The sequence below is a fragment of the Mobula birostris genome, chromosome 2 (assembly GCF_030028105.1).
Source record: "Mobula birostris isolate sMobBir1 chromosome 2, sMobBir1.hap1, whole genome shotgun sequence".
Taxonomy (NCBI): Eukaryota; Metazoa; Chordata; class Chondrichthyes; order Myliobatiformes; family Myliobatidae; genus Mobula; species Mobula birostris.
In genome coordinates, this window is record NC_092371.1 from 115,114,858 (window position 1) to 115,141,457 (window position 26,600).

At 39.6% G+C, this 26,600-nt stretch overlaps 1 protein-coding gene across 3 annotated transcripts in view; it reads right to left on the reverse strand.

The window, feature by feature from the left end:
- Positions 1-26,600, reverse strand: part of rev3l (REV3 like, DNA directed polymerase zeta catalytic subunit) — a 219,401-nt gene that overhangs the window by 120,436 nt on the left and 72,365 nt on the right. For all 3 annotated transcript variants that reach the window (XM_072246606.1, XM_072246620.1, XM_072246613.1), the window contains exons 2-3: positions 5,578-5,767; positions 1,659-1,733 (exon numbers count right to left, since the gene is read on the reverse strand). In XM_072246606.1, coding sequence (XP_072102707.1) covers positions 1,659-1,733; positions 5,578-5,767 — 265 coding nt within the window. The remainder of the gene's footprint in view (positions 1-1,658; positions 1,734-5,577; positions 5,768-26,600) is intronic.

Sequence of the window (26,600 nt, forward strand, 5' to 3'; positions counted from 1 at the left end):
GAAGATTTGATCCAAGACGGGCAAACTAGCCAACAAAATTTATTGGCTCCCACAAATTATACAAGTGTAGTCCATCTAAAATTAGAGGTCATCTTTTCTGCGTTGCTACTTAACCCTCTCTAATCATGGCTCATCATTGCCTTAAAGCAAGGATTTTCTATCTGCCTGACATCTTTGACTGCTCTCCATATAATTTTCCAGTGTCCAATGCTCTCACTTAGTTCCCTTCTTGTATATCACATCATGACCAGATGAACCTGCTACTGCTGCTCTTCCCACTGCCACAGCACAATCTGTAAAGGTTCAAAATTTCCCTCTGCAGACACTTCTTTCACCAAGCGCCTGTTTACCTCAAATCACAGTCACTAAAAGCTCTCAACACATTCAGATCCCTCAATGACACATTCCTCACCTATTAAGGGTCCTGGTTTTATTACCTGTGACTATGGCACACTGGCAGTCTTCACCCTTATCCATCTGCTACAAGCATTGGTAGCTGGCCAAGCCATTTTTCGATAGCACTTCATTTATTCAATTACTGACACAACAGGTCAAAGAAATCTACAATCCTTTACCACTGCTTCATTGTTTCTGGAGTTCCTCAAGATAAACTATCTCTGGTCACTCTTTTTAAAAGTCTTCAACATTTGTACCCACGATCTCAGTATTAATCCATTGTTGTGCATTCTCGCACTCTGGCTTATCACTGACACCTATACCTTTAAGTAGAACTAAACACAGACTTTAAATACTTCTTAAATCTCTGCTTATCCACTAATATTGCCGCAAAATGCTTATTAAAATATATTACTTTGATCAGTGACACATTTTAATATCTCACACAATTTCCTGTCAATCTTTGACTTACTACATCAAAGAAGAGCAGACTACTTTGTCCACTTTGAGGGACGTGAAATAAAAGTAAACAAAAGTAATCAGTAGAATTTCTTAGGACTCAGCACAAGTCCTAAATTTGAATATTTAGGACTAATAATTCTAACATTTGTAACAAAATATTAAATGAATGGGAAACAACAGATATGGCCAGGAATTTAAAAGAAATGTCAATGAACAAAATGTTAAAATCAATATCATGGCAGACGAAGATTTTGTACACCATGTAGATTGCTTTCACATTCGGACTCTGCACAAGATGATATAGGAAACTATTCCCCTTTCCAAATCACGACATTCTCAGTAATTAGAGATTACTGAACAGAATTAAAAAGATTAATTTAACATTTCAAATATTATGCAAAATGCCTTAAAAACTAAATATTGCAATATGGCTCGTGAATTTAAAAAGCCCAAGCCTGATCAGAGGCCAAATTTCAGTCTTCCAACGAGAATTAGGAAGTTCATTTGGTAAAAGTACTTAAAAAAAAAACAGAATTATTTTTAATTATTAAATATAAGCATATATCATATCTAAAAGGAACAACTCCATTATAAGCTTTAAATTCTTAAATTAGGGTACTTGGTTATAAAACAGAGTTAATAGAGTATCGCTTTTAAAAATATTAAAGTGGCGAGTAAAATACCAGGTTTCAGAAAGAAGGGAGTTACTGGGCTCATTGTGAAATAGGCTAATATGCTCATAAAAACTGAAATTCAAATCACATACTAGAAACAGTTAAAGCTTTACTGTGTCACTGTACCTTTTAACCATTAAAGGGTTGTACAGGTAAATCTTCATGAACTGCATTTCTTTCTCATGGAAACCATAAAAAGACCTGTATCAAAACAATACATTTAATCACTTTACACAAAATGTACATGATGACCACTAGACTTTCTTGATGGGTTAGAGAAAGAGAAAAAGATAGAAAATGGGAACAAGTGGAATAAGCAAGATAATCTAATTAGTAAAATATACCTTTTAACATGGTATGAAATAGCCTTCTCAACCTGTAGAGTATATTACATAAAGTGCCCTAAAAAACGTATTCATCCCCACAACTATTTTCACATTTTACTGTCTCAATTTCTAAATTTAAAATATATTGAAGTAGGATTTTTGAGCTAATCTACAAAACATTGTGCATAATGTCAAATCAAAAGAAAAATTCCAGAACATGTCAACAACTTACTATAAATTTTAAAACCAAAATTGAGGCTGAAAATATATTCATCCACTTTGTAATTACTATGCTAACTTTCATCAGGTGCAATGTAAGTATTACCTTACCAACTCATCCAATTTGTTGATGTAAAAAATTGGAGGATCACTTGGCTTCAATTAATTCATAAGAATAAATACCCTCTCTCTACAAGGTCCAACAGTACAGTAGATTTTCAGCAGACCAAACAAAAATGAAAACAAAAGAGCATTGAACAAGAACATGTCAGGAAAATAATAACAGAGAAGCACAAATCTGGGAAAGGATACAATACCACCTCAAAAGCACTGAAGATACCTTGGTGCTCAATTCAGCCTATCGTAAAAAAAAAAGTGGAAAAAAGATGAAATGCCTGCCACACTCACTAGTTCAGGCTGCCCTCTAAACTTAGTCGCTGAAAAAGAACTGCACTTGTAAGAGAATCTGTGATGCCAACAGTCATTCTGAGTGAGCTGCAGAAGTCAGTGGCTTCAACTGGAGATGAAGTTCATGGCTCTGCAATCTCTAAAGCCTTGCACTAAAAGGGTTCCTATAAAATAGTGGCAAGGAAGAAGCCCTGGTTAAAACCACGTACCCTTGCCTGTAAAGACTTTGCAAAGTATCTGAAAGATACTGTGAAGATGTGGAAGAGGTCTTGTAGTCGGTTGAGACTAAAGAGGAACTTTTTAGTCTAAACACTAAGCAGTGTGTGTGGTGTAAATCTAATACTCTGCATCAGCCAGGTAACACCATCCCTACTGTAAAGTATGGTGAAGTAGCATCATGTTATGGGGATGCTATTCAGCAGCAGTGACTAGAAATCTGGTCAGGATTGATGGGAAGGTGAATGCTGCTAAATACAGAGACATCCTGGATAAAAACCTGCTAGCCTCTGCCAGAAAGTTTAAACTGGGGAGAAAGTTGATCTTTCAGCAGGACAACCCAATGTACACTGCCAGATCAATCATGGAGTGGCTTTAAATGAAGAAAATTAATGTCCTTGAATGGCCTAGAGTCCTGACCTTAACCTGATCAAATATCTCTGGCAAGACCTCAAGATTGCTGTCCATCACTGCTCCCCAACTAACCTGGCACAGCTTGAACAATTTTGCAAGGACAAAAGGGATACATCTTGCTCCATCACGTCGTGAAAAGTTAACAGAGGCTTGTTCAAAAAGATTACTGGCTGTAATAGCTGTGAGAGGTGGCTCAACTAAGTACTGAGCAAAGGGGGATGAATGCTTTTGAGCTGTGACATTTCAGTTTTTTGAGTTTTCAGTTTTTCAGGCTTTACAATTTTCCTTGTTATTTTTGGGGTTCTACTGTGAAAAAGCAGCATGTGATTCACAAAAAAAAATTCACAGTTAAATTGATCAAAATCCCTGGCTGTAATAATCACTTATGTGAACAAAGGGTTGGGGGCTGAATACTTTTACAAAGCACTGTAGCTTAAGATTGAGTAGAATCCATTTAAGATTGCAAATGGAACATTTTGGTTTAACACATTAAGAAATAAAATACTGAATGGAATTTTAGCCCATGCAGAATGAAACATCACATGTAAAGTTTCTTGCTTTGTATCTGAAGAATTAAATTTCAACCTTAACCACAAAGACATAAAAGCATTTGAAATTCTTTGATCAGTTACTAAAATATGTTAGCCCACAAACAGGGACTTTCAAAAGTAGAGACAAGACACTGTTACAATAGCTTTATAAGCTATAATAAAACGCAGCTCTTTAACATACATCACCTGTACTCTCAGTTTATTCCGTTTAAGCTACACGTTCAATATCAAGTCTCTGCCTGAAACAATGCTTCCCTGAATCATTTCAATTTTAAAATTAGCTTGCCTGAATGTTATAGCACTATTCTCACATTAGCTACAGTTCCCCATTCAAAATAAGCATCACTAGCTATTACCTAGTTTCTCTTTCCTCTCTATAATATCCAATCCATCCATCTTTTTCTTCTCAGGCTCCAATTGATTACATTTCTTCTGGACTGGTGACTTACAACAGTTATCTTCTTTGCATTATTTGATAACTATATGATCCTCTTTACCGTCTCTCCCCCCCCCCCCCCACCAAGCAGGATAATCTTTAGTAAACCCCATTCTTATCTATCAAATCAAAGCCAAAACAACATCTGCTCCTGGAATATTTCTTGCTCCAGCACCTCAAGCAGTTTTTTAGGCTCACATGGATGTTGGTTTTTCCCACCAGTCATTTTGCTACCTCTGTTTAACTGTATGCCTCAACAACGTATCAGTGACATGTCAAGAACTTCAACAATGCAAACGCTTCATCACCTCCCAGCTCTCAGGCAGAAACAGCCCCTCTGCAAGTGATAAGGGCTAATATATCATTTCGGCATCAAAGTGCTACACTGGCCAGGTTGTTAATTGCTGGACAAGTCATTGACATGAAACATTTTTAGCCTCAGATAGAATACCATCACCTGGAGCAGAATTGGTTTAATCCGTATAGCAAAATTTCTCTCAACATAGTTTGGTGTCATCATAAATAGCACCATGACTGCAATGTCAGAATTTAGGATACTTTAAAGTTGCAATTGTAGACAAATCCAAATTCTTTCTTCATTATCAACCTTTGCCCATAAACTAATTCATAGAACTGCTGCCCGAATCCTATTCCTTTATTGGTCTGCTCCTTATGATCTGTACCAACATTCAGCTCGCCAACACTCACCACCTGAGCTCTTGGATCTTCAAATTAGCCTCTCATACACGTCCTCCTTGACCCACCCCCACCAATGACCACAGCTTTCACTAGTCTAAATCCTACAAAGGAAATTTCTCTATTACTCCACCTCATTAAAAAGAAAGCACTCCCAATTAAGCTTTTGGCACCTTTCACAATACCACCTCCTTTTGTTCAGTGCCCACACACTTTTCAGAAGTTTTAAATATTTATTTCAGTCGACTTATTTTAAGACAATTGAATGAATTGGAATCTGCCAAAAGCTGAAATATTTGTTGCTATATGGAGGTGGTAATCAGAATCTTATTTTCTAAGATAGTAAGCGGTCTTAATTTCTTTAAAACTGCAGTGTAAACATCTCCTTAAGTGCATCCCCCACAGTTACATCTACACACTGAGTTAACTTCTGACTTTAAATCTCACCTCCAGCCTTGTTATTCAACAAGAAATGATTGTCAATACTTTGTAACAAACTACAAACATATGGTACCACAAAAGCATATTTGCCTACCCTAAACCACTTGCACACTGCTCTTTGGACTAGCGTGTGACCTGCAAAAGCTGCATATATACTATTGTTTAGAAATTAGAAATTTGGAAATTTAAAAATACTGCAGATTAAATCAGACAGAACTTCATTACAAAAACTCAGGGAAGTTCTTACTTTAAGATACAAGCATTCCCTAGCAATCCCACTCAAATCAAGATTCAAATTTCACAAAACCACCGTCTGTTAAAGATCAATAACTACTTACATCCCAGATACAAGTGACACCCTGAATACATGCTGGACACTAGAAGAAGGATTGCCCAAAGACACATTCAGTGCTCGGTCGATACTGAAAGCCAACTGACGAAGATGCCGTTCTGGTTGTTGTCCACAGCCATCATATGGAACATAAAAGTATGGAAACGTGCCATGCAAATGGAGACAAGTCTTCTGACCTAGGAACAGAGGAAATGGAATACATGGCAAATTGTAATTAAAATACAAAATTCTATCTGAATCCTAGTGGAAAATAACTTCTGCTTAGTACTCAAATATCTTTCGGCACAATACAGTATATCAGCATGAAACATCAATACATTCACCAAGAGCAACACACAAAATGCTGGATGACCTCAGCAAGTCAGGGAGCATCTTTGGAGGGGAGTAACAGTTGATGTTTCAGGCTGAGACGCATCATCAGGACCAGAAGGGAAAGGGGACAAAAGCCAGCATATTCATCGTATTGAGCTAAAGTAAAGTGCCTTTTGCTTTAATTGTTTAATATCCATTAGTCAAATTCAAATCTCCAGACCTTGGCCTTGACCCTGCCTTATGCAGCTGGATCCTGGACTTCGTGTCAAATCGCTAGCAGGTTGCAAGAGTGGGCTCCCTCACCTCCACTCCTCTGACTCTCAATACAGGAGCCCCTCAGGGCTGTGTACTGAAGTCCCCTTCTTTACTCTCTGTATACCCATGACTGTGTTGCCACCCACAGCTCCAATCTGCTAATTAAATTTGTCAACGACACTACATTGATTGGCCTTATCTCAAACAATAATGAGGTGGCCTACAGGGAAGAAGACATCTATAACTATATAACCATCTCTGACACAGTGGTGTCAAGAAAACTACCTCTCCCTCAATGTCGCAAAAACAAAGGAGAGGAGGTATGGAGACGGGCTAACCCCTATTGACATCAATGGATCTGGGGTTGAGAGGGTAAACAGCTTCAACTTCCTCAGCATCCGCATCACCGAGGACCTCACATGGTCTGTACACACCAGCTGCGTGGTGAAAAAGGCACAACAGCACCTCTTTTACCTCAGACAGTTGAGGAAGTTTGGTATGGGCCCCCAAATCCTACGAACTTTCTACAGGGGCACAATTGAGAGCATCTTAACTGGCTGCATCATTGCCTGGTATGGGAACTGTACCTCCCTTAATTGCAGGACCCTGCAGAGAGTGGTGCAGACAGCCCAGCACATCTGTAGTTGTAAACTTCCCATGATTCAGGACAATTACAAAGACAGGTGTGTAATAAGGGCCCACAGGATCATTAGGGACCTGAGTCACCCCAACCACAATCTATTCTAGCTGCTACCATCCAGGAAATGGTACCGCAGCATAAAAGCCAGGACCAACAGGCTCTGTAACAGCTTCTTCCACCAGGCCATCAGACTGACTAACTCACACTTTGAGTGTACTTTATATTACATTGACTGTTCTATTTATTATAAATTACTATGATTGGACATTGCACATTTAGACAGAGATCCTGTAACGTAAAGATTTTTACTCATGTATGTGAAGGATGTAAGAAATAAAGTCAATTCAATTCAATTACATCCACTATCATAAAAACAAAAAATGCTGGAAAAAGTCAACGGGTCATACATCATCGGTGGAAAGAGAAGCAATTACTCTTTCAGATCTGTAAGTCTCCATTATTACTGAGAAATGAAAAACAAATTAGCCTACTTAGAGAAGATGGGGAGAATGATGAATAGAACAAGGGAAATTTCTCTGATGAAGTGAAATAATAGGGCAGTTTAGGCAACCTTAGCTTCTCTGTGTAACTTGTTGTTAAATTGTACAATCTTTATAATGACACTCTAAATCTGCAGATTATATAAAAATTAGTAAAGAAAAAATGGAATGGCAAACAAAAAGAAAGAATAGGTTATCTAAAGGTGATGAATTTGATATCAAGTCCTGTAGATAGAAGATGAGTTACTGTTCCTCAAAATTGTTTTGGGGACAAGTTATAATAGTGCCAGAGGCCACAAATAGAAGCCAGGGCTCTTTATTGCTTCTACTCTCACCCATTCTCCTCCTTTACAGAAGGAAAGACTTCCACTGTTCCTTAACATCCACTCCACCAGTCTTTGCATTAAGTGGATCAACCTTTGCAATTTCCACTAATTCCAACAAGATTTCACTACAAGACGCACATTTTCCATTCCAACCTTTTCAGCATTGTAAAGGGATTTTTCCTTTTGAAAATCCTCCGACCATTCTTCTGTCTCACCTCTCACTTCTCATCACAAGGCACATTTCTATACACGTATAAAATGTTGGATGAACTCGTCAGGCAGCAGCTACAGAAATGAATAAACAGTCAAAGTTTCAGGATGAGACCCTTCTCTTCAGGACATTTTTATGCAACTAAAGGATAGATGGTACTCCTCCTTTCACCTTTGTCCTCCCTACCTTCCAAGGACCTAAACAATCTTGTAAGCAACATCCGTGGAAGGAAAAGAAACATTGATGTTCTAGGTCAAAACTCTGCACCAGGAAAGATGCACCCTTTCTGCACCCTCCAGTAGATTGTTACTTCAGATTCCAGCATTTTGAAATCTCTTGACTCCATTTCACCCAAGTACATTTTGCAGATGAAGCAGTGATTCACTTGCACTTTTTCCAATCAGTGTTCACAATGTGGCCTTTTTGACACTACAGAAACCAAATACAAATGCAGTGATCACTTAGTGGAGCTTTTACTGTGTGTGCAGGGGCAACCCCGAGCTCCTGGCTGTCTGCCATTTTAATTCACCATACCACTCCTGCTCACATCTCTGTTACACTGAGATTCAACGCAAACTCATGGGACAACAGCTTATCTTCCCTGCATGACTCTATCGATTTTTTCAGCTTCAAATAACTAATTCTTTCTTTCTGTTTGAATAACTGAACAACTTTGTCTGCCATTTTTCCACTTTTTTTTCCCCTCTGTATAGTCAAATTCATACACAGATTATGCAACACGAACAACGCATTGCACAAGGATAGCAGCTGAATGGTTTCATCACAGAAATTCCCTCGGTTCCACCCATCATCTTCCCATCAACCCACGGTGTTTTAATCCAATCACAACCTAGAAAGCACACCAGAGTCTCTAATTCCTCAGAAGGATAGAGAAATTTGGCATCCCCCACTGACCTTCAATTTTTATAGATGCATCAGAGGGAGCATCACTATTTGGTAAGGCAACTGCTCTGCCTAAGAGTGCAAGAAATTACAGGGAGTTGTGGGCACAGCTCAATACATTACAGAAACCTGCCTCCCCTCCATCAACTGTCTACATTTCCTGTTCCTTGGAAAAGTAGCCATTGTAATCAAAGACACCACCCACCCAGACATTCTCTCATCCCCTCCCTTCAGACAGAGGAGACCAAAGCCCGAGAACACTTAACAGCAGGCTAAAGGGCAGCTTATATCCTACTGTTATAAGACTATTAAATGATTCCCCTTGTATGTTCAGGTGGACTCTTGACTTCACAAGATACATCATGATCTTGCACTTTATTGCCTGCCTGAACTTTCCCTGCAACTGTAATACTTTATTCTGACTCAGTAACCAGCCAAGATGAGTATGTCATGACCATTACTGACTTTACCAGCAAGTATGTTGAGGACTGTATACTGAGGACAATCCTAAAGCAGGTGCCATCTCCCTGGTCCTACCCTTATTTCTAGAGCACCTGGACAGTAAAGGGCTACAGCTCTGCCTTCAATACTATAATTCCAAGCAAAATTTTCAAACCTCTAGGCCTAAAACTCAGCAACACCCTTTAAGACTAGATCCCTGACCTCCTGACCAACAGACCACCAGTAAGGAAAAGCAGCAACACCTCCACCACAATTATCCTCAACACAGGTGCGTCACAAGGCTGCACCCTCGGCCCCTTCCTACAAACGATTGCGTGGCCAGATTCTGTTTTAACTCCATCTACATGACTGCAGATGATATCGTCATGCTGAGCTGAATTTTAAACAATGGTGAATCAGAGTACGTGAGAAGATTAAGAGCCATTTGAGATATGGTATCACAACAACAATCTTTCCTTAAAGACCCTTTGCATCCCAGTCAATGTTTATCCCTATCCCAACATCACCAATGAGCTTGGTACAGCCTTTGCTCTTTGAAAGACTCAATCCTCAAGGGGAACATTTATTTACAACACCAGGCCTTAATCCCAGATTGACCTAGAAAGGGGGTTCCCAACCTTTTCAATGTCATGGATCCCTAACAGAGGGATCCTTGGAACCCAGGTTGGGAACCCTTGGCCTAGAGGAAACAACATCTTTACATCCATCCTGTTTAGCCACTCCCCCAAAAATCTTACGTAACATGCTGTAAGGTTTCACTGCTAATGTAATGGTTTCTCTGTAGCAGCAATGTTTGGAGGTTATGACTAGATATAATGGGGGTTGGAATGCTGGGGCTAGCCAATGAGAGAAATGTTGTTATTCCTTGACAGTCTGGAAGAGAGATTTTCACAGTCTTTTGCTGGGGAGAGATGAGGAGAGAAGATGCGAATGGAAAGAGTTGGTAGACTGTTGGACAGAGTGGACTTGGAGCGAGGGTCCAAAGGTCAGGGACGATTGGAGGAAGTCGATGGTGGACAACCAGCTTATCAGTGAGGAAAAGACTGTTTCTTGAGAATGGGCCCTTTTTCTTTTTTTGTTTTCTTTACTAACCATATAGTCAAAATAAGAATTATAAATCTCAATCATTTAATCGCATATTGTGTACTGTTTGTTATTTCAGGGTACTAATTTGTAACAGGGGACACATCGCGCAGCATCCACCTAAATGAGATTTCTTAAGTTTGGCCCAGTTGGGGGGCTATCACCCCCCCCCCATTTTAAGCCGCTAGCTGAAGTGAGAGTTACACTTATAAACGTCAAAGTAGTCTCCTGTCATCATCTTTTAAATTCCAACACCACAAAGCCTGGTCCATCCAACGTTTCCTCACAAAACACCCATTCAGGAACTAATTCAGTAAATCCGAACTGTTTTCAATGCATTAACATCCTTCCTTTGGTAAGGAAACCAGTTCTCTGCATGGCACTGCAAATGTGCTCTCATTATTGCCTTACATCGGCACAGTGTAAGCCAACATGTAGCATAGTGTCACGGACTGGTACAAATCATAATCAATACTACTTAGCTTACTGAAGTAGGCTGCCAAAATGCTACAAATGCTTTTGGCTCAAAATAGAAACCCAGGTATAAATGCTGCCATAAAATGCCAACAAAAGCTCTAATTAGTGAGAATTTAAGTATAGAAAAAAAAACAAGTACATAATGTCAGAATTCTGATCTAAACACAAATCTCAGTGAATACAATTCCAATATTCTCACATGGCAGTACTACGAAACTGTGAAAATATCTGTTGCAGGACAAAGCAAAAATACTTTAAAAATGTGCAATTAAAGAAACACATGCAGAAATACATACATGGGTAAAAACAGGACAGATTCTGCAAGTCCTTTGGTTGAATATTTCTGATCATCCAAAAATAGCACTGATCTCAATACTATTTTTTCCCCTAAGGTATCAAATCTAAACCAATTGAGCCATTTCAAATCTTCCTAGATGTTGTCTATAATTAAAGTTGGAGACAGCAGCAGACCAAATGCTGAACATTACTTATTTTCTTGAAACGCTGATTGTGCCCCATGTTCAAATGCTAATATAAAACTTTCATAGTTCTAATGTTTTTAAAATGCTTTCCAGTTTTTCTAATGTCTTCAGCAAAGTATCCATTCAGCACAACACAGCAAAGATTTCCTTGTTGTGTTGTACCAGAGACTTGTAACAGGCAATCCTACAGTGGCAACAATATTACATAAAGTTTGACGCCCTCCTTAAGATGGCGCGCATTTTGCTCCTGTCTACAAATAGTTATTTCTCTCTAGTGCTGCTGTACACTGATCTGGTTTTATTTCAACACTCCAACTTTTTCAGTTGTCGAGGTGCTTAGAACCACCTAGTTCAAGTGCATCTTGTTTATGGCTCTTATCCATTTTAACTGGTTGCATCATTGTGTGGTATAGTGGCACTAATGCACAGGATTGGACAGAAGCTGCCAAGGTTTGTAAACTCAGCCACTTCAACATGGGCACTGGTTTCCCCACTATTGAGGACATCGTCCAAAGGCAATGCCACAAGAAAAGTGACATCCATCATTAAGAAGTCTCACCATTGAAGTCATGCCCTTTTATTATAACATCAGAGAGGAGGTACAGGAAGACACACCCAATGTTTTAGGAGAGGGGTTTCTAAACTGGGGTCCACCGACCTCTTGCTTAAATGGTATTGGTCCATGGCGTTAAAAAAAAAGATTGGTAATCCCTGGTTTTGGCCTGAAGGAGAGTGAGCAGCTTCAAGTTCCTTGGTGTCAAGATCTTTGAGGATCTAACCTGGTCCCAACATATCGATGTAGTCATAAAGAAGGCAAGACAGCAGCTATACTTTATTAGGAGTTTGAAGCGATTCTGCATATCAACAAATACACTCAAAAAACTTCTATAGTTGTACCATGGAGAGCATTCTGACAGGTTGCATCACTGTCTGGTATGGAAGGGCTACTGCACAGGACCAAAAGAAGCTGCAGAAGATTGTAAATCTAGTCAGCTCCATCTTGGGCACTAGCCTACAAAGTACCCAGGACATCTTTAGGAAGCGGTGTCTCAGAAAGGCAGCGTCCATTATTAAGGACCTCCAGCACCCAGGGCATGCCTTTTTCTCACTGTTACCATCAGATAGGATGTACAGAAGCCTGAAGGCACACACTCAGCGATTCAGGAACAGCTTCGTCCCCTCTACCATCCGATTTCTAAATGGACATTGAAACTTTGGGCACTACCTCACTTTTTTAAAGAATATATAGTATTTCTGTTTTTGCACATTAAAAAAATCTATTCATATATGTAACTGATTTATTTATTAATTTTATTTATTATTATTATTCTCTCTCTGCTAGATTATGTATTGCAATGAACTGCTGCTGCACATGCCAGTGATAATAAACCTGATTCTGATTCTGAAACGTTGTCTGTACTTTCTCCCATAGATGCTGCCTGGCCTGCTGAGTACTTCCAGCATTTTGTGCACATTGCTTGGGAACCCCTGGTTTAGGATCAGCTTCTTCCCCTCCACCAACAGATTTCTGAATGCACTAACACAACCTCAATTTTTGTACACTTCTTACTGTAACTTGTAGTATTAGTTGCAACTTACATAGCTTATTTCTGTCTAGGCACGAACTTTATGCCAAGTGAAGCACAGGAAAGTCATACTGAAATTAAGAGGTGCAAAATAAAGTATACAGAGCAACACACACAAAATGCTGGAGGAACTCAGGCTAGGCAGCATATATGGAAATGAATACACAGTCAACATTTTGGGCCAAGACCCTTCTTCAGGACTGAAATGGAAGGGGGAAGATGCCTAAATAAAAAGGCGCTGGGGAGGTGGGGGTGGGGGGAGGGGAAGAAGGCTAGCTAGGTGATAGGCAAAGCTAAGTGAGGAGAGGTGAAAAGGGAGGGAGAGAGATAAAAACTTTTTTTTACCAGAAGGAGAAATCTATATTTATGCCATCAGTTTGGAGGTTATCCAGAAGGAATATAAGGTGGTGCTCTTCCACCCTCATCTTGACACAAGAGTATCGAAATATTGGAATGGGGATTGGAATTAAAATATTTGGTCACCAGGAAGTTCAGCTTTTGGCGGATGAAGCGGAGGTGCTCAATGAAGTAGTCTCCTGATTTACAACAGGTCTCACTAATGTAATGGGAGCACTGGACACAATAGACAACCCTAGTAGACTCACAGGTGAAGTGTTACCTTACCTGGAAGGACTGTTCGGGACCATGAATGGAGGTGAGGGAAGAGGTGAATGGGTAGGCTTAACACTTGGGCCACTCGCAGGGATAAGCGCCAGGAGGGAGACTGGTAGGAAGGGACAAATGGACAAGGGAATTGTGGAGAGTGGTCCCTGCAGAAAGCTGGGGGGTGTGGGGGAAGAGGAGGAGATAAAGATATGTTTAGTGGTAGGATCCCTCTGGAGATGACAAAGTATACAGATTCTTGTTGCAACTATGGGACTTTAGTAGAAAATATTTCATACACTACAATTCATTATGTAATTTTTTTTTAAAACCTCATTGTAGTATAGAAATCCAGAGATGACTTCAAAGAACGAACAAGAGAAGATTATAATTTTACAGCTATGTGGCTGCAGATCATTAGATTGGCACAGGCAATATGAAACTACAGAAAGCTGCAATGTCTGTAGGTCAAAACATTTTCTTCAAACCACACGACAAAGTGTTAAAGTACCAAAATATATTTTCCAGTAGTTAAGTCAGTTAAGAATCAGTGTACAATTAAAACAGCCCGTACCTTTTAATAGCACAAGGTTTCAAAACATATGTGGAAATTTAGTTACAATTGACCTTACAAACAAGGCAGTGAATGTAACGCCCACATCTCTACTTGTACCTTTATTAGCGCAGTTAGATTGCCAATGAGATAGGATAGAATACAATAGGATAAAGTAGATTTAGTTGTGTTTACTCTTGTAACATTTATTTTCTTCAATGACCCTGGAGCAAAAAGGTAAAGTAGAATGGTTTTGTTTAAAAAAAATAAAAGTTTATTATGGATGTTTATGAATATTGGCCAGGTGTCCTCATGTCTTTAGCACAACTTACTTACACAACTCAAAACAAAGGTACCTTGTTGTTAACTCAGAAAGCCATAACTTGATCTTATATTACGCCGTCAATGTTGCAAAAAAAAATTACAACAAACTTTAGTCAGATGAAATTTAACAAAGCTACAGATAACAAAAGAGTTTTCCAAAGGATTTATGCTTTAAGACCTAATTTAAGAGGAAGAAAGTAGTAGAGTCCCAGTAGGGTCATCAGGTATCTGGCGACCTTGTGATATCTTTCTCCAGAGTCCAATGTCAGAACATCTTTCGAAAAGGTGAACCCTTGCAACCTCTGATGGTGTACCTGTCAGGGCACTGAAAACCTGTGCCAACCAACTGGCTGGTGCGTTCAATCTCTCACTCCTGCAGCTGGTGGTTTCCACCTTCAACAGGGCATCAATCATACCGGTACACTCATGACTGCGTGGCTAGGCACAATTCGAACACCATCTATAAATTCACGATGACAACTGTTGCTGGCAGAATCTCAGATGCTGACAAGGTGGCGTACAGGAGTGAGACAGATCAGCTGGTTGAGTGATGTTAAAACAACAACCTTGCACTCAGCATCAGCAAGGTCAAGAAACTGATTTTAGACTTCAGGAAGGGGAAGTCAGGAGAACACACCAGTCCTCATCAGTGGGGCAGTAGTGGAAAAGGAAGAGCAGCTTCAAGGTCCTGGGTGCCAACTTACCTGAAGATCTATCCTGGGCCAAACATATTGATGCAATTACAAAGACGACATGGCAGTGGCTACACATCATTAGGAGCTTGAGAAGAACTGGTATGTCATCAGACTCCAGCAAATTTCTACAGATCTATCATGGAGGAGAGCATTCTATGCAACACACACTGGAGGAACTCAGCAGGCCAGACAGCATCTATGGAAAAGCATACAGTCAATGTTTTGGGCCAAGACCGTTCATCAGGACTTACAGTATTTTTATACGTTGCACTATGCTGCTGCCACAAAACAAATTTCACAATATACAGTACTGTGCAAAAGCCTTAGACATATGAAGATCTGCAAAGCTAAGATGCTTCATGTAGCACCATGGTCCTAAAAAACTTTGTTTCGTTTTTACTGTGTACTGTACCAGCAGTGATAGTCGAAAAGACAATAAAAAGTGACTTGACTTGAAATGAAAAGTTTCTAAATATCAAACAATTTACTGTTGTAAGAACAGTAAACAGCAAATACTAAATCAAATCAATATTTGGTGTGACTACCCTTCGCCTTTAAAATTGCATCAATTCTCTTAGGTACACTGTCATGCATTTTTATAAGTAAATTGGTTGATAGGTTGTTCCAAGCATTTTGGAGAACTTGCCATAGTTCTTCCGCAGCCTTTGGTTGCTTTGTTTGCTTCTGTCTCTCCTGGTAATCCCGGATAGCCTCAATGATGTTGAGATCAGGGTTTTGTAGAAGCTTTACCATCTGCTGCTTTTTGCTAAAGACGGTTCATTACCACCTTGGCCATATTTGTGGTCACTGTCCTGCTGCAGAATAACCTTGGGACCGACCTGATGCTTCCCTGATGGTATTGCGCTTCTACTTACTGATTTCATTAACTCTAATTAGATCACTAACTCTACTTGCAGAAATACAGCCTCACACCTGCAGGGAACCTCCGCCGTGCTTCACTGTTGGCTATAGACACTCATCCATGTAATGTTTTCCATCCCTTCTACAGACAAACTGCCTTCTGTTTAAGCCAAAATTTTCAAGTTTTGACTTGTCAACCTAGAGCACTTGCTGCCAAAAAGTCATTTCTCTTAAGTGGACACAAAGCCAAGAGACTCACCTATGCACAAGGACTGGGGTGCTGAACAATGGCAGCAAGTGCAGGCACTGTGCAGCCTTAAACTGAAAGACCTTTGAGAGCTGAACTCCACTTGTACAGTGTGCAAGTTCAGTAAATCAAGAGTCATGATGATAAGCTGTCAGAGACTGTGTTTAGACATTCTGCAGTCATCCAGACTGAACACAGCTCCTGAAAGCCTAGCTCTCCTTTGTACAACTGTTCCGTTCAAGCCTGCAAACCAAGATCACTATGCATACCAAGACAAGATAAAGATACAAATGAACAGCTCCTGGGGAATGCTTATTATTGGACAGTTATCTTACTGATTCTCAAGTATTAACAGCTTTTAACACAGATTTAATTGGTTATTAACACCTGAAATATGTATTATGATTTGTACTGAGCAGACTTGATGGGGTCGAATGGCTGACTTCTGCTCCTTTGTCTTATGGTCTTAAATATGGAAATGATGGAATTCAGAAGTGCACCAAGTTTCTATTAGATCAATATCTCAATTAGATTTATTACATGTACATCAAAACATACAGCGAAATGGGGGGGGGGGGGAAGAGGAGGGAGAAGATGGCGGCGCAGCCTCTACAGTGAATGATATCTGTATTTGTCAAGTAGGATGCCGTGCACAATCCTGATTTGATGGAGACAGACATAAGCAGCACAGAGGAACATCTGGAGAAACTTCTGAAATGCCCGCTTCACTGCCACTGTGCGATCGAGAATCTCCAGAGGGGAAGGTCCTGAATCCTCGGCCTTGCCTGTTGCTGGCGGCCAGGGCCGGGGTCAAAGCACTCGGCAGAGATGGTGCTCGGTGTCGGAGGTCTAGTCAGAGGCTTGAAGTTTTCAGACGGACTCAAGAGTCGGCTGTGGTTGGGTGCTTCCAGGGTGCTGCATCAGCAAGTTTGCAGCGCTGGAGGTTCATGGCAGGGAGAGTTTTCTTCCTACTTCTACCGTCTGCGTGAGATGATGGGACTTTCGAGACTTTTTTTTTATAAACGTGCCCATGGTCTGTTCTTTATCAAATTATGGTATTATTTTGCACTGTTGTAACTATATGTTATAATTATATGGTTTTTGTCAGTTTTTTAGTTTTGGTCTGTCCTGTGTTTCTGTGATAGCTACTAGAGGAACATTGTTTCATTTCTTAATGCATGCATTACTAAATGACAATAAAAAAGGACTGTGTGTCCTCATAATCTAATCTAATCTAATCATTTGCATTAATAACCAACCCACTCAAGGATGATCTGGGCAGTTGCAGGTGTTAGCAAACATTTCAGCACCAACATAGCATGTCCACAATGTTCAGCAGAATACAAGCAACAACAGCAGCAGCAGCAGCAAAACAAACTCCTTTCCCACTCTCCCACTCACTTACACACACGGACCAGCCTCCAACCACAGGACAGGCGGTCCTAGACCTCCAGTCCTTGGTCCCAGTTGTAGACATCAAGCCTCCCAACTCCAGTCACTGGCGCAGACTCGCAGACAATGGTCTCTGACCACTGGAATTTCTGTATAAAAGCAGCATTTCTTTGTTCAAACTCAGGACAGCTTTGTGACAGGGACCAAACTGTTGTCATGCACAAGTGTACTTGAGGAGTATAAGTTTTCAGAATCCAGTTAATCGGTAATGACAAAATCACTTGAATGTCTTTGCACATTGGCTTTGCAAGAACTGTTCCCAATTTAACACAAATAGGTAACTTCCCTGGAGACCAGTCATCTCCTGGGAGATTTAAAGAAAGATCAAAAGTGAACAAAATCATAGTGTTGTAGGGATTTTGCGCTCGAGGCAAAAGGAAAAAGGGTAAAAGGAGAATTAATTTGAACGGATCTAGTGCCAAGAACGAAAATTACAAATTGGGAATTTGTGCCCAGTTTATCCTAGTCCAAGTATTTTGTCTAAATCAGTGTTTGTTTTGATACCAAATCGGGGAGATCACCACCAACAAGTCTCCCTCCATTCCAAAAAAACTTTCATTACATTGGCTTCCAGTTACTTAGCTGATATTCTATTCATGCTGTGACCGCCTCTTTTCATTTAACAGTGATAATGAACATACACACACACTAACTGCATTTGCTTCGTCTATCTCCTCTATTACCACTTCAACTAAGTCATCATCTGGTAGACATACTTTTTCTTTAACACTGGCTTTATCTATTCAATTTAACTTGTCCAAGTTATTAATTCTATCCTGATCTCTAGAACTTTTCTCACCACCAAAAGAGGTACAAGAATAAAATCAGTCATTTCAGGCAAGTGTACAACTTTCTGCAATTTTCCTGTTCTTAGAAATTTGTTTGGAAAATCATAGGTTAGGAATCCTAGAATACATTTCATCTGGACCAAGCAACTTATCTGCTGAAGTACATCTAGCTTTTCTAGTATTTCTTTAATTTTAGCTAATTTAGATAGAACTTTAGTTACACTTTGCTATGACCCCAGCAGCACTTCCCTCATAAAAAGTAAATATTGGATTTTGGTTAGAAAGGTTGGCTCTATTTATAGGAGTCAAACTGGACACACTGAAGGCTGTGGTAGGACAAAGATCGCTATGGAAAATCCTAGCAATCCTGGAAAATGTTTCTCACCCTCTACATGGCACCTTGGCTGAACAGAGGAGCACTTTTAGTAATAGACTAAGACAACTGTATTGCTCCAAGGAGCACTATGAGGTCATTTTTATCCTTGCCCCCAGCCATTAGGCTCTATAATGAGCCAGGGATGTGATGACCACTGACCACTACCCCCCCCACCCCCATTAGACTGTTTGAGGTAACTTTTTTTAATATTCTTTCTTATTTCTCTTCTAATACGCATATTAATGCTACTGTGATACTGTAATATCCTTTGGGATCAATAAAGTATCTATCTATCTAATTGGGACACATCTGGACCAGTATATTTCGGCCCAATTAAGTGGCTGTCCCAATTAGCTGGTTTAATGGAGATAATTAAGGTATAAAAAAACAAACTACCATTAAATTGAGTGCCAAATTATGTTTTTAAATGAAATACAGACAAATTAGAACACTATCAGTATTACTACAGTAGTAAAACTAGTGTTAGTTCCTAATAGTTATTGGAGGAATTCATACAAAGTACGTGAGGTGCTCTTTTGATTGACTGTAAATGAACAAAATCAGCACGGACACCTAGTGCAGATAATCGACTGTCTTCACTGCATCCCTATGTGAAGTGTCAAAAATCACTGCTTTTTAATCTGGCGTCAGTGGGTCCAGATGAATAACAACAATCAAAAGCAACTAACAAAATGTAAAAAAAACTGTTCCCTCTCACACGAGGAAATCTGCAGATGCTGGAATTTCAAGCAACACACATAAAAGCTGCTGGTGAACGCAGCAGGCCAGGCAGCATCTCTAGGAAGAGGTACAGTCGACGTTTCCTGATGAAGGGTCTCGGCCCAAAACCTCGACTGTTCCTCTTCCTAGAGATGCTGCCTGGCCTGCTGCGTTCACCAGCAACTTTTATGTGTTGTTCCCTCTCAGCATTGTGTAGTGTCTAACAGCCACACAAGTGCATGCAACTGACACTAGTTAGAAACTGCTGCATTCTCCAAATCTTCATTTTCATTGTATCATTCAAAATGATTGTTGATACCTTCAAAAATTCTTTGTAGATCCTGAAATGTTAAAGTAATGAAGTTATTTCATTTTCACTCCTGGCCACTTCCGGCATCTCCAAGTCTGAATGCTTGAAACCAGTGAGCAAAACAGTTCTGAATTGTCTTACTGCTTATTTTCCCCCAACTATCAGTGACAAAAATCATTGATTTTTAAATGCAAACACGACACTAGTTAGAAAATGTTTGGCAACAGCCCTCTGTCCCAATTAAGCAGCACAGTGTACCCAATGAACAAAGGGAATACTGGCTATTTTCTTGACTTAGTTTTTGGTTGTTAAGAGTTGCCCCAAGTAAGGAGTTTCTCCGCTTAACTGATGGCCCAATCAACTGGAATCCACTGTATCTAGTACTTCTGCCATGCTCCCTTTCTCCATCAGATGTTCCCTTTTATTTTTGGTCTCTGATCTAATTGAACTCTTCATATAACCCTTTCCCTATTTAAATACTTAAGAGTTTTAAATTGTTTTTGATATTGGTTGCTGATCTACTGTCACATTCTCTTAACTTTAATAAAAAAAAATTCCCACAATCAGCCTAATTCTCACTTGTGCTCTACGAGTCTGTGGTGGCCAGTGCTATCATGTTTGCTGTTGTGTGCTGGGGCAGCAGGCTGAGGGTAGCAGACACCAACAGAATCAAACTCATTCGTAAGGCCAGTGATGTTGTGGGGAGGGAACTGGACTCTCTCACGGTGGTGTCTGAAAAGAGGATGCTGTCCAAGTTGAATGCCATCTTGGTCAATGTCTCCCAGCCACTACATAATGCACTGGGTTGGCACAGGAGTACATTCAGCCAGAGACTCATTCCACTGAGATGCAGCACAGAGCATCATAGGAAGTCATTCCTGCCTGTGGCCATCAAACTTTACAACTCCTCCCTTGGAGGGTCAGACACCCTGAGCCAATAGGCTGGTCCTGGACTTATTTCATAATTTACTGGCATAATTTACATATTACTATTTAACTACTTATGGTTCTATTACTATTTATTATTTATGGTGCAACTGTAACGAAAACCAATTTCCCCCGGGATCAATAAAGTATGTCTATCTGTACTATCTATCTGCTCACATCCATGCATGTCATATACTTGTATTCTACAATCTTTCTTGATTTCTATGGAGGTCCAGCTTTATTTTTCTCTCCTTGCTAGCTCACAAGAATGTACCAAGACAGTGGCAGTATAACAACCACAAAATGAAATTATCACAATACTTAATAGTTGAAGCATTTAAATAGGAAAGACTAGAAAGCAAATAATACTGTGCCCACCTCGAATGGTCAAATCAACCCATTAAAAAATGATGCTAGTTATTTCCTAGCCACTATAATATAGACAACACCCACTTTTAGCTATCCTTGGTGTGTACCTCCATAACGTGAAGCTTTGTCATCTGTTTGTGTAAAGAAATGTGTTAAAGGGGAAAAAAATTTTTCCTCACATCAATTTCATGAAATCAAATTTAATTGAGCATCTCGAATTTGAGTTGTGATTTTATGAATTATTATAAAAGTAAATTTTCTTTACGCAAGTAGCTGTGATGTGAGGTATGCATTTTGTCAATGGTGATCATTACTTTATTACAAAAACAGAAAATGCTGTTAATAATTAGATCAGGCAGCATCTGTGCAAAGAAATAAACTTTTCTTTTGTCTTTTCGTCAGGTCTGTACCATGGATCTGAAACAGTATTTAACACTGCTTCTTTTTTCACAAATGCAACCTGACCTACTAAATACTGAAATTTTAAAATCCAAAAACCTCCAAAATCCACGATTTTTTTTTGAACGCAGACCTGACATTACAAATGGGCAATTCCACAGCGCTGGCAAGGTTCACAAGCACCGTGCAGGTCTCTGCACACCACGGCCATTGTAGTTGCTGTGGAAAGGTCAGCTGTTTGAAATAGATGGTGCATACAAAGCCATTTGCAGCACTGGAATCTGGTAGTAGACACAGTCAGGTTCGATCATTCAACGCCCCTAGTCTGGAGGGCCGAGCTTCATCACAATCATACTGTGCTCCGACTGCAGCCTGTTCACTGAGCTTCACACCAGTTGTTCGTAAGGTGTAGACGTAATATAACCAGATTGTGTTGAGACTTGGGCACCGTACCATGGTCTCATTATACAGATGCAAATATTCCAAAATCTGAAATGCAAAACACTTCTGGCCCCAAGAATTTTTGGACAAGGGACACTCAACTTGTATTTGCAGCATTTTAAAGTTATAGCACCTTCAGTTTTTTTTTGCTTGTTTTTATTTTGTTATATTGGGGGAGGTTACACAGAGAATTTCACAACCAAATAGGTTTCCAAATTGAGTTGCCTTTCTAATTTCTAGCAGCTTCATCTGTGCCTCAACCTCTACAGGGATCAAAAACCTGTCTAGACTACTGTGGTATCTTCAAAATCTCTGGGGTGCCACATATTAAAAAAAAGATCCTTGTGCAGTGAAATCAAGAAACCACATTTAGCACTGGAATAGGAGGCAAAACTTCCTTCTGTCTCACTGAACAACTTAGCAACAATAAAAATTTGCAAGGCAAGTTCCAAAAATTCTCTCCCCCACCCCATCCTCACAATGGATGCAATGATTTTAGAAATGCAACCTGCTGGGGGAAAGTTTAAAAAAAATGCTCTTTATTAATTTTTACAATATGGATTTTGGGACAGTGAATAAAACTAGGCTCTAGTATTACAGTTTTTGATGAGATAAGTTCACAAGTGCATATGTCTTATGCAAGATTTGATTTCACACTATTTTACAAAGGCCAATTACTATAGGGTTTGCAGGTACCCTTCAATGAAATCTACAAATTATTCTTGTGCACAAATAAGACCCAAAGCCTTATCCAACTCCACAAAATATTGTTAGATCTCAGGATACAAACCATATTTGCAAAACGAAGAGCACAAAACAGAAAATCAATATGCAAGGATACCAGTCTTCACAAGAGGACTATACAGTGGGGCAGCTAAAAGTTGTTGCTTCGCAACTCCAACGACCCAGGATCAACCTGTGTGAAGTTTGGATGTCCTCCCTGTGACATTGTGGCTTTCTCCCAGATGTTCTGGTTTCCTCCCACATCCCCCAAAACTGAGAGTTGCAAGGTTAATTACCACAATCAATTGCCCCATTAAATGTAAATAAGTGGCAGAATTTGGGGGGGGGGGGGGTAGAAGAGAAATTAACTGGAATGAAGGGAGATTAAAATGCAATTAGTACAAAAGATTGCTTGACAGTCTACTAGGACAATGAGTCAAATGGTCTGGTTCTATGTGCATCTCTTCATGCCCTTAAGAGCACTATAAAATAATCTGTCACTAATAGATGTACGGGCAGAGAGATCTATATGATCGAAAGACAACCACCCCACAGAACAGGAGAAACCATAGAAATTACAGCACAGAAACAGGCCTTTTGGCCCTTCTTGGCTGTGCCAAACCATTTTCTGCCTAGTCCCACTGACTTGCACACAGACCATATCCCTCCATACACCTCCCGTCCAATTTATTCTTAAATGTTAAAAAAGAACCCGCACTTACCACCTCATCTGGCAGCTCATTCCATACTCCCACCACTGTGTGAAGAAGCCCCCCCAATGTTCCCTTTAAACTTCCCCCCCCCTCACCCTTAACCCATGTCCTCTGGTTTTTTTCTCCCCTTGCTTCAGTGGAAAAAGCCTGCTTGCATTCACTCTATCTATACCCATCATAACTTTATATACATGTTTCCCTCAATCTCCTGAAAGCCTGCTATCAGTTACAACCATAACTAGTAAATTTTTTTCTTAGAAAACAGACAAAATCCATGTGCCTCTCAATGCATTAACATCCCTGACAGAAAATGGAGCACTCTTTAGACCATATAGGCTTTGTATTAGGAATAGCTTCACATACTCATCCCAACATCTGGATGGCTGAACAGTGGGAGCTAGTCATCAGCTCAAGCTTATACCCAGGCTTAGTCCTGAGTGTCCTGTAATTAGTCATGTCACAAGATTGGATCTTACCTCGACCATCAACAGTGGGTAACTGTGTGTGGATGGACATCCCAGGTGTTTTGATCACTCACATTTTTTGGAGTACAGCTATTCTTTGGCTGATGTGAGAACAGTAGCTATTTCTCTCAATATTGCACACAACTCCAAAAATAATATTATTCAATCAAAAATAATTCCTGAGCACTATTTTAAAATGTATATACAGTTGATTTGGTACTTGGGACACATTAGAACCAGTACATTTTGGCCTAATTAAGTAGCTGCCACAATTAGTCAAAGTTTAATGGAAATAGTTAAAGATATATAGACAATCTACCATTTAACTGAGTAACAAATTATGCATTTAATAGAAATACAGAATAAATTTGAACACCAACAATACTACTACAGTCCTATAAAACTTTAGCTCCTATTAGCTATCATTGGTGGAATTCATCCTGTGTACACTTTTTTTTGATTGACTGTAAATGAAAATCAGAGCAGACACCTAATACAGATAATGGATTCTTTCAAATAATGCTTTTGCCAATTTCATCCTCCAAATCTTCATGTTAATTTAACATTCAAGATGATTGTTGATTCTTTCAAATTCTTCATAGTGACCAATTTGAAGTAGTGAAATAGCTTCTTTTTCACTCCCAGCCATTTCTGGCATCTCCAAACCTCAATGCTTGAAACCACAGGGAGCAAAACAGTTCCAAGTTTCTTATTCTCCCCAATTATCAGTGACAAAACACAAACGCGCACAACTGATGGCATTTAAAAACTGTTCACTCTAAGCAAGGTGCAGTGTTTAATGGCCACACAAGAGCACGCGACTGACACTAGTAAGAAACTGTTCAGCAACAGTCTCTTGTCCCAATTAAGCAGCATGATGTTCCAAATAAACAAAGGGAATCCTGGCTATTTCCTTCAATTTTTTTGTTCTTAAACAGTTGTTCCAAATAAACATCTGCCCTGATTAACTGATTGGTCAGTGAACCCAAATCCACTGTACTATTTTATTTTAATGTAATTTCTAAAAATAGAAATTAGCTGCAGATTTGAAATCAGGCTTTTTAACACCATAAACAGCTATTAAGCCAATAAAGTAATTGAAAACAGTACTGAGAATGCAAATCCAGTGAGGAAAAGCAGCAAGGGAATAGAGAGACCGTCATATCAGGTAGTACATGCCACAGGGCAAAGGAAACCAGATGAGAGGCTGATAATTAATTAGATTTTAAAATCAACTTAATTACATAATTTTTATTTAATTTTTTAACACAAGTGTGTGTGGTGGGGGGGGGGGGGAGAGAAAGAGTCTTCAAATATGATACCTAATTAATCTTGCAATATGATTTACTGTGAGAAAGTTCATCTGAAGATAGCACTAAAACAACATAGTACAAAGTTTAATAATTTGGGTTACCAAGTTGACCAAAGGGCTTCCACTATGAAATAAATTGCTAAGCAGAAACAAAATCTTTCAAGTTAACAAGCGCACTCTCATCTTGTGTCGGAAAATTTGAAGATCGACAGTCATGATTCTAAGTTTTATCCTAGTCTTTTTTGTCTTGCAAATTATCACAATTTCCATAAAATACTTGCATTGTACACACACCTGGACACCATGACTAATAACGTGATCTACGATACACAGACTATGTGCAGGCCGATGTGATTTACGATTTGCTCAGCACCAACACCATGGGCCAAAGGCTCTGTTCCTGTGCTGTACGGTTCTATTTCTATGTCCAAGTTCTTACTTGGAGGCAAATGTACCAATGAGCTTTTAAATCCAAGGGGCAAGAGCACAGCATAAACCTAATTGGTCACTCTACCCAAAAGCTAGCAAAAACTCAATGGCATAATTCACTCCCTCACTACTATAATTCTGTAATGTGTATTTACATAGTGCGTTTGAGGATATCAGATACTCCAATGTGATTTACAGGGTCTCTTTTGAAGTGCAGTTCTGCTTTGCATAGAAACTGAAATATTCTATAGTTGTAAAAAAAAAATCACCCCAAATTTTCATAATGTTAGGGGAGGAGGAAATAGCATACAAATACAATTTCAGCCAACTCTTCCCATACTTTTCAGGTCCAATACTAATAGTAAGCTTGTTACATAATGAACACAATGCAAGACAATAAATAAATGTAAGTGGTTGCCAATACGGGACAATGGACTCGAGGCATGAAAGTACTTCAATTATTTTTATGGCTTCTTCAGGTGGATTTAAAAATAATCTTAAATTGCAGTCAACACTGGCAAAGCAGTAACTATTAAACATAGCTAAACACGGCATTCTCAGCTTCCTACTCTACTCCCCGTAAACTCATGACTACGTGGCCAGACACTGCTCTAACCCCATCTACAAATTTGTAGACGACACCACTTTAGTGGGCTGCATCTCAAATAATGATGTGAAGGAGATAGAGAGGCTAGTGACATGGTGCCATAACAACAACCTTTTTCTCAATGTCAGCAAAACAAACGACCTGGTCTCTGATTTCAGAAAGGGGGCAGTACATATGTTCTTGCCTACATCAACAGTGTTGAGGTTGAGGAACTTGAGAATTTCAAGACCATCAAAAGCTTGGTCCAATTATGTCGATATCACAGCCAAGAAAGCTCATCAATACCTCTACTTTCTCAAGAGGCTACTAAAGAAATTTGGCATGTCCTTGTCCACTCGTCCCAATTTTTATCAATGTACCTCAGAAAACATTGTCTGGATGCTTGATATGGCAATTGCTCTACATGTGACCAGAAGAAACAGCAGAGAGTTGTGGGCACAGCTTAGCACAATATGGAAA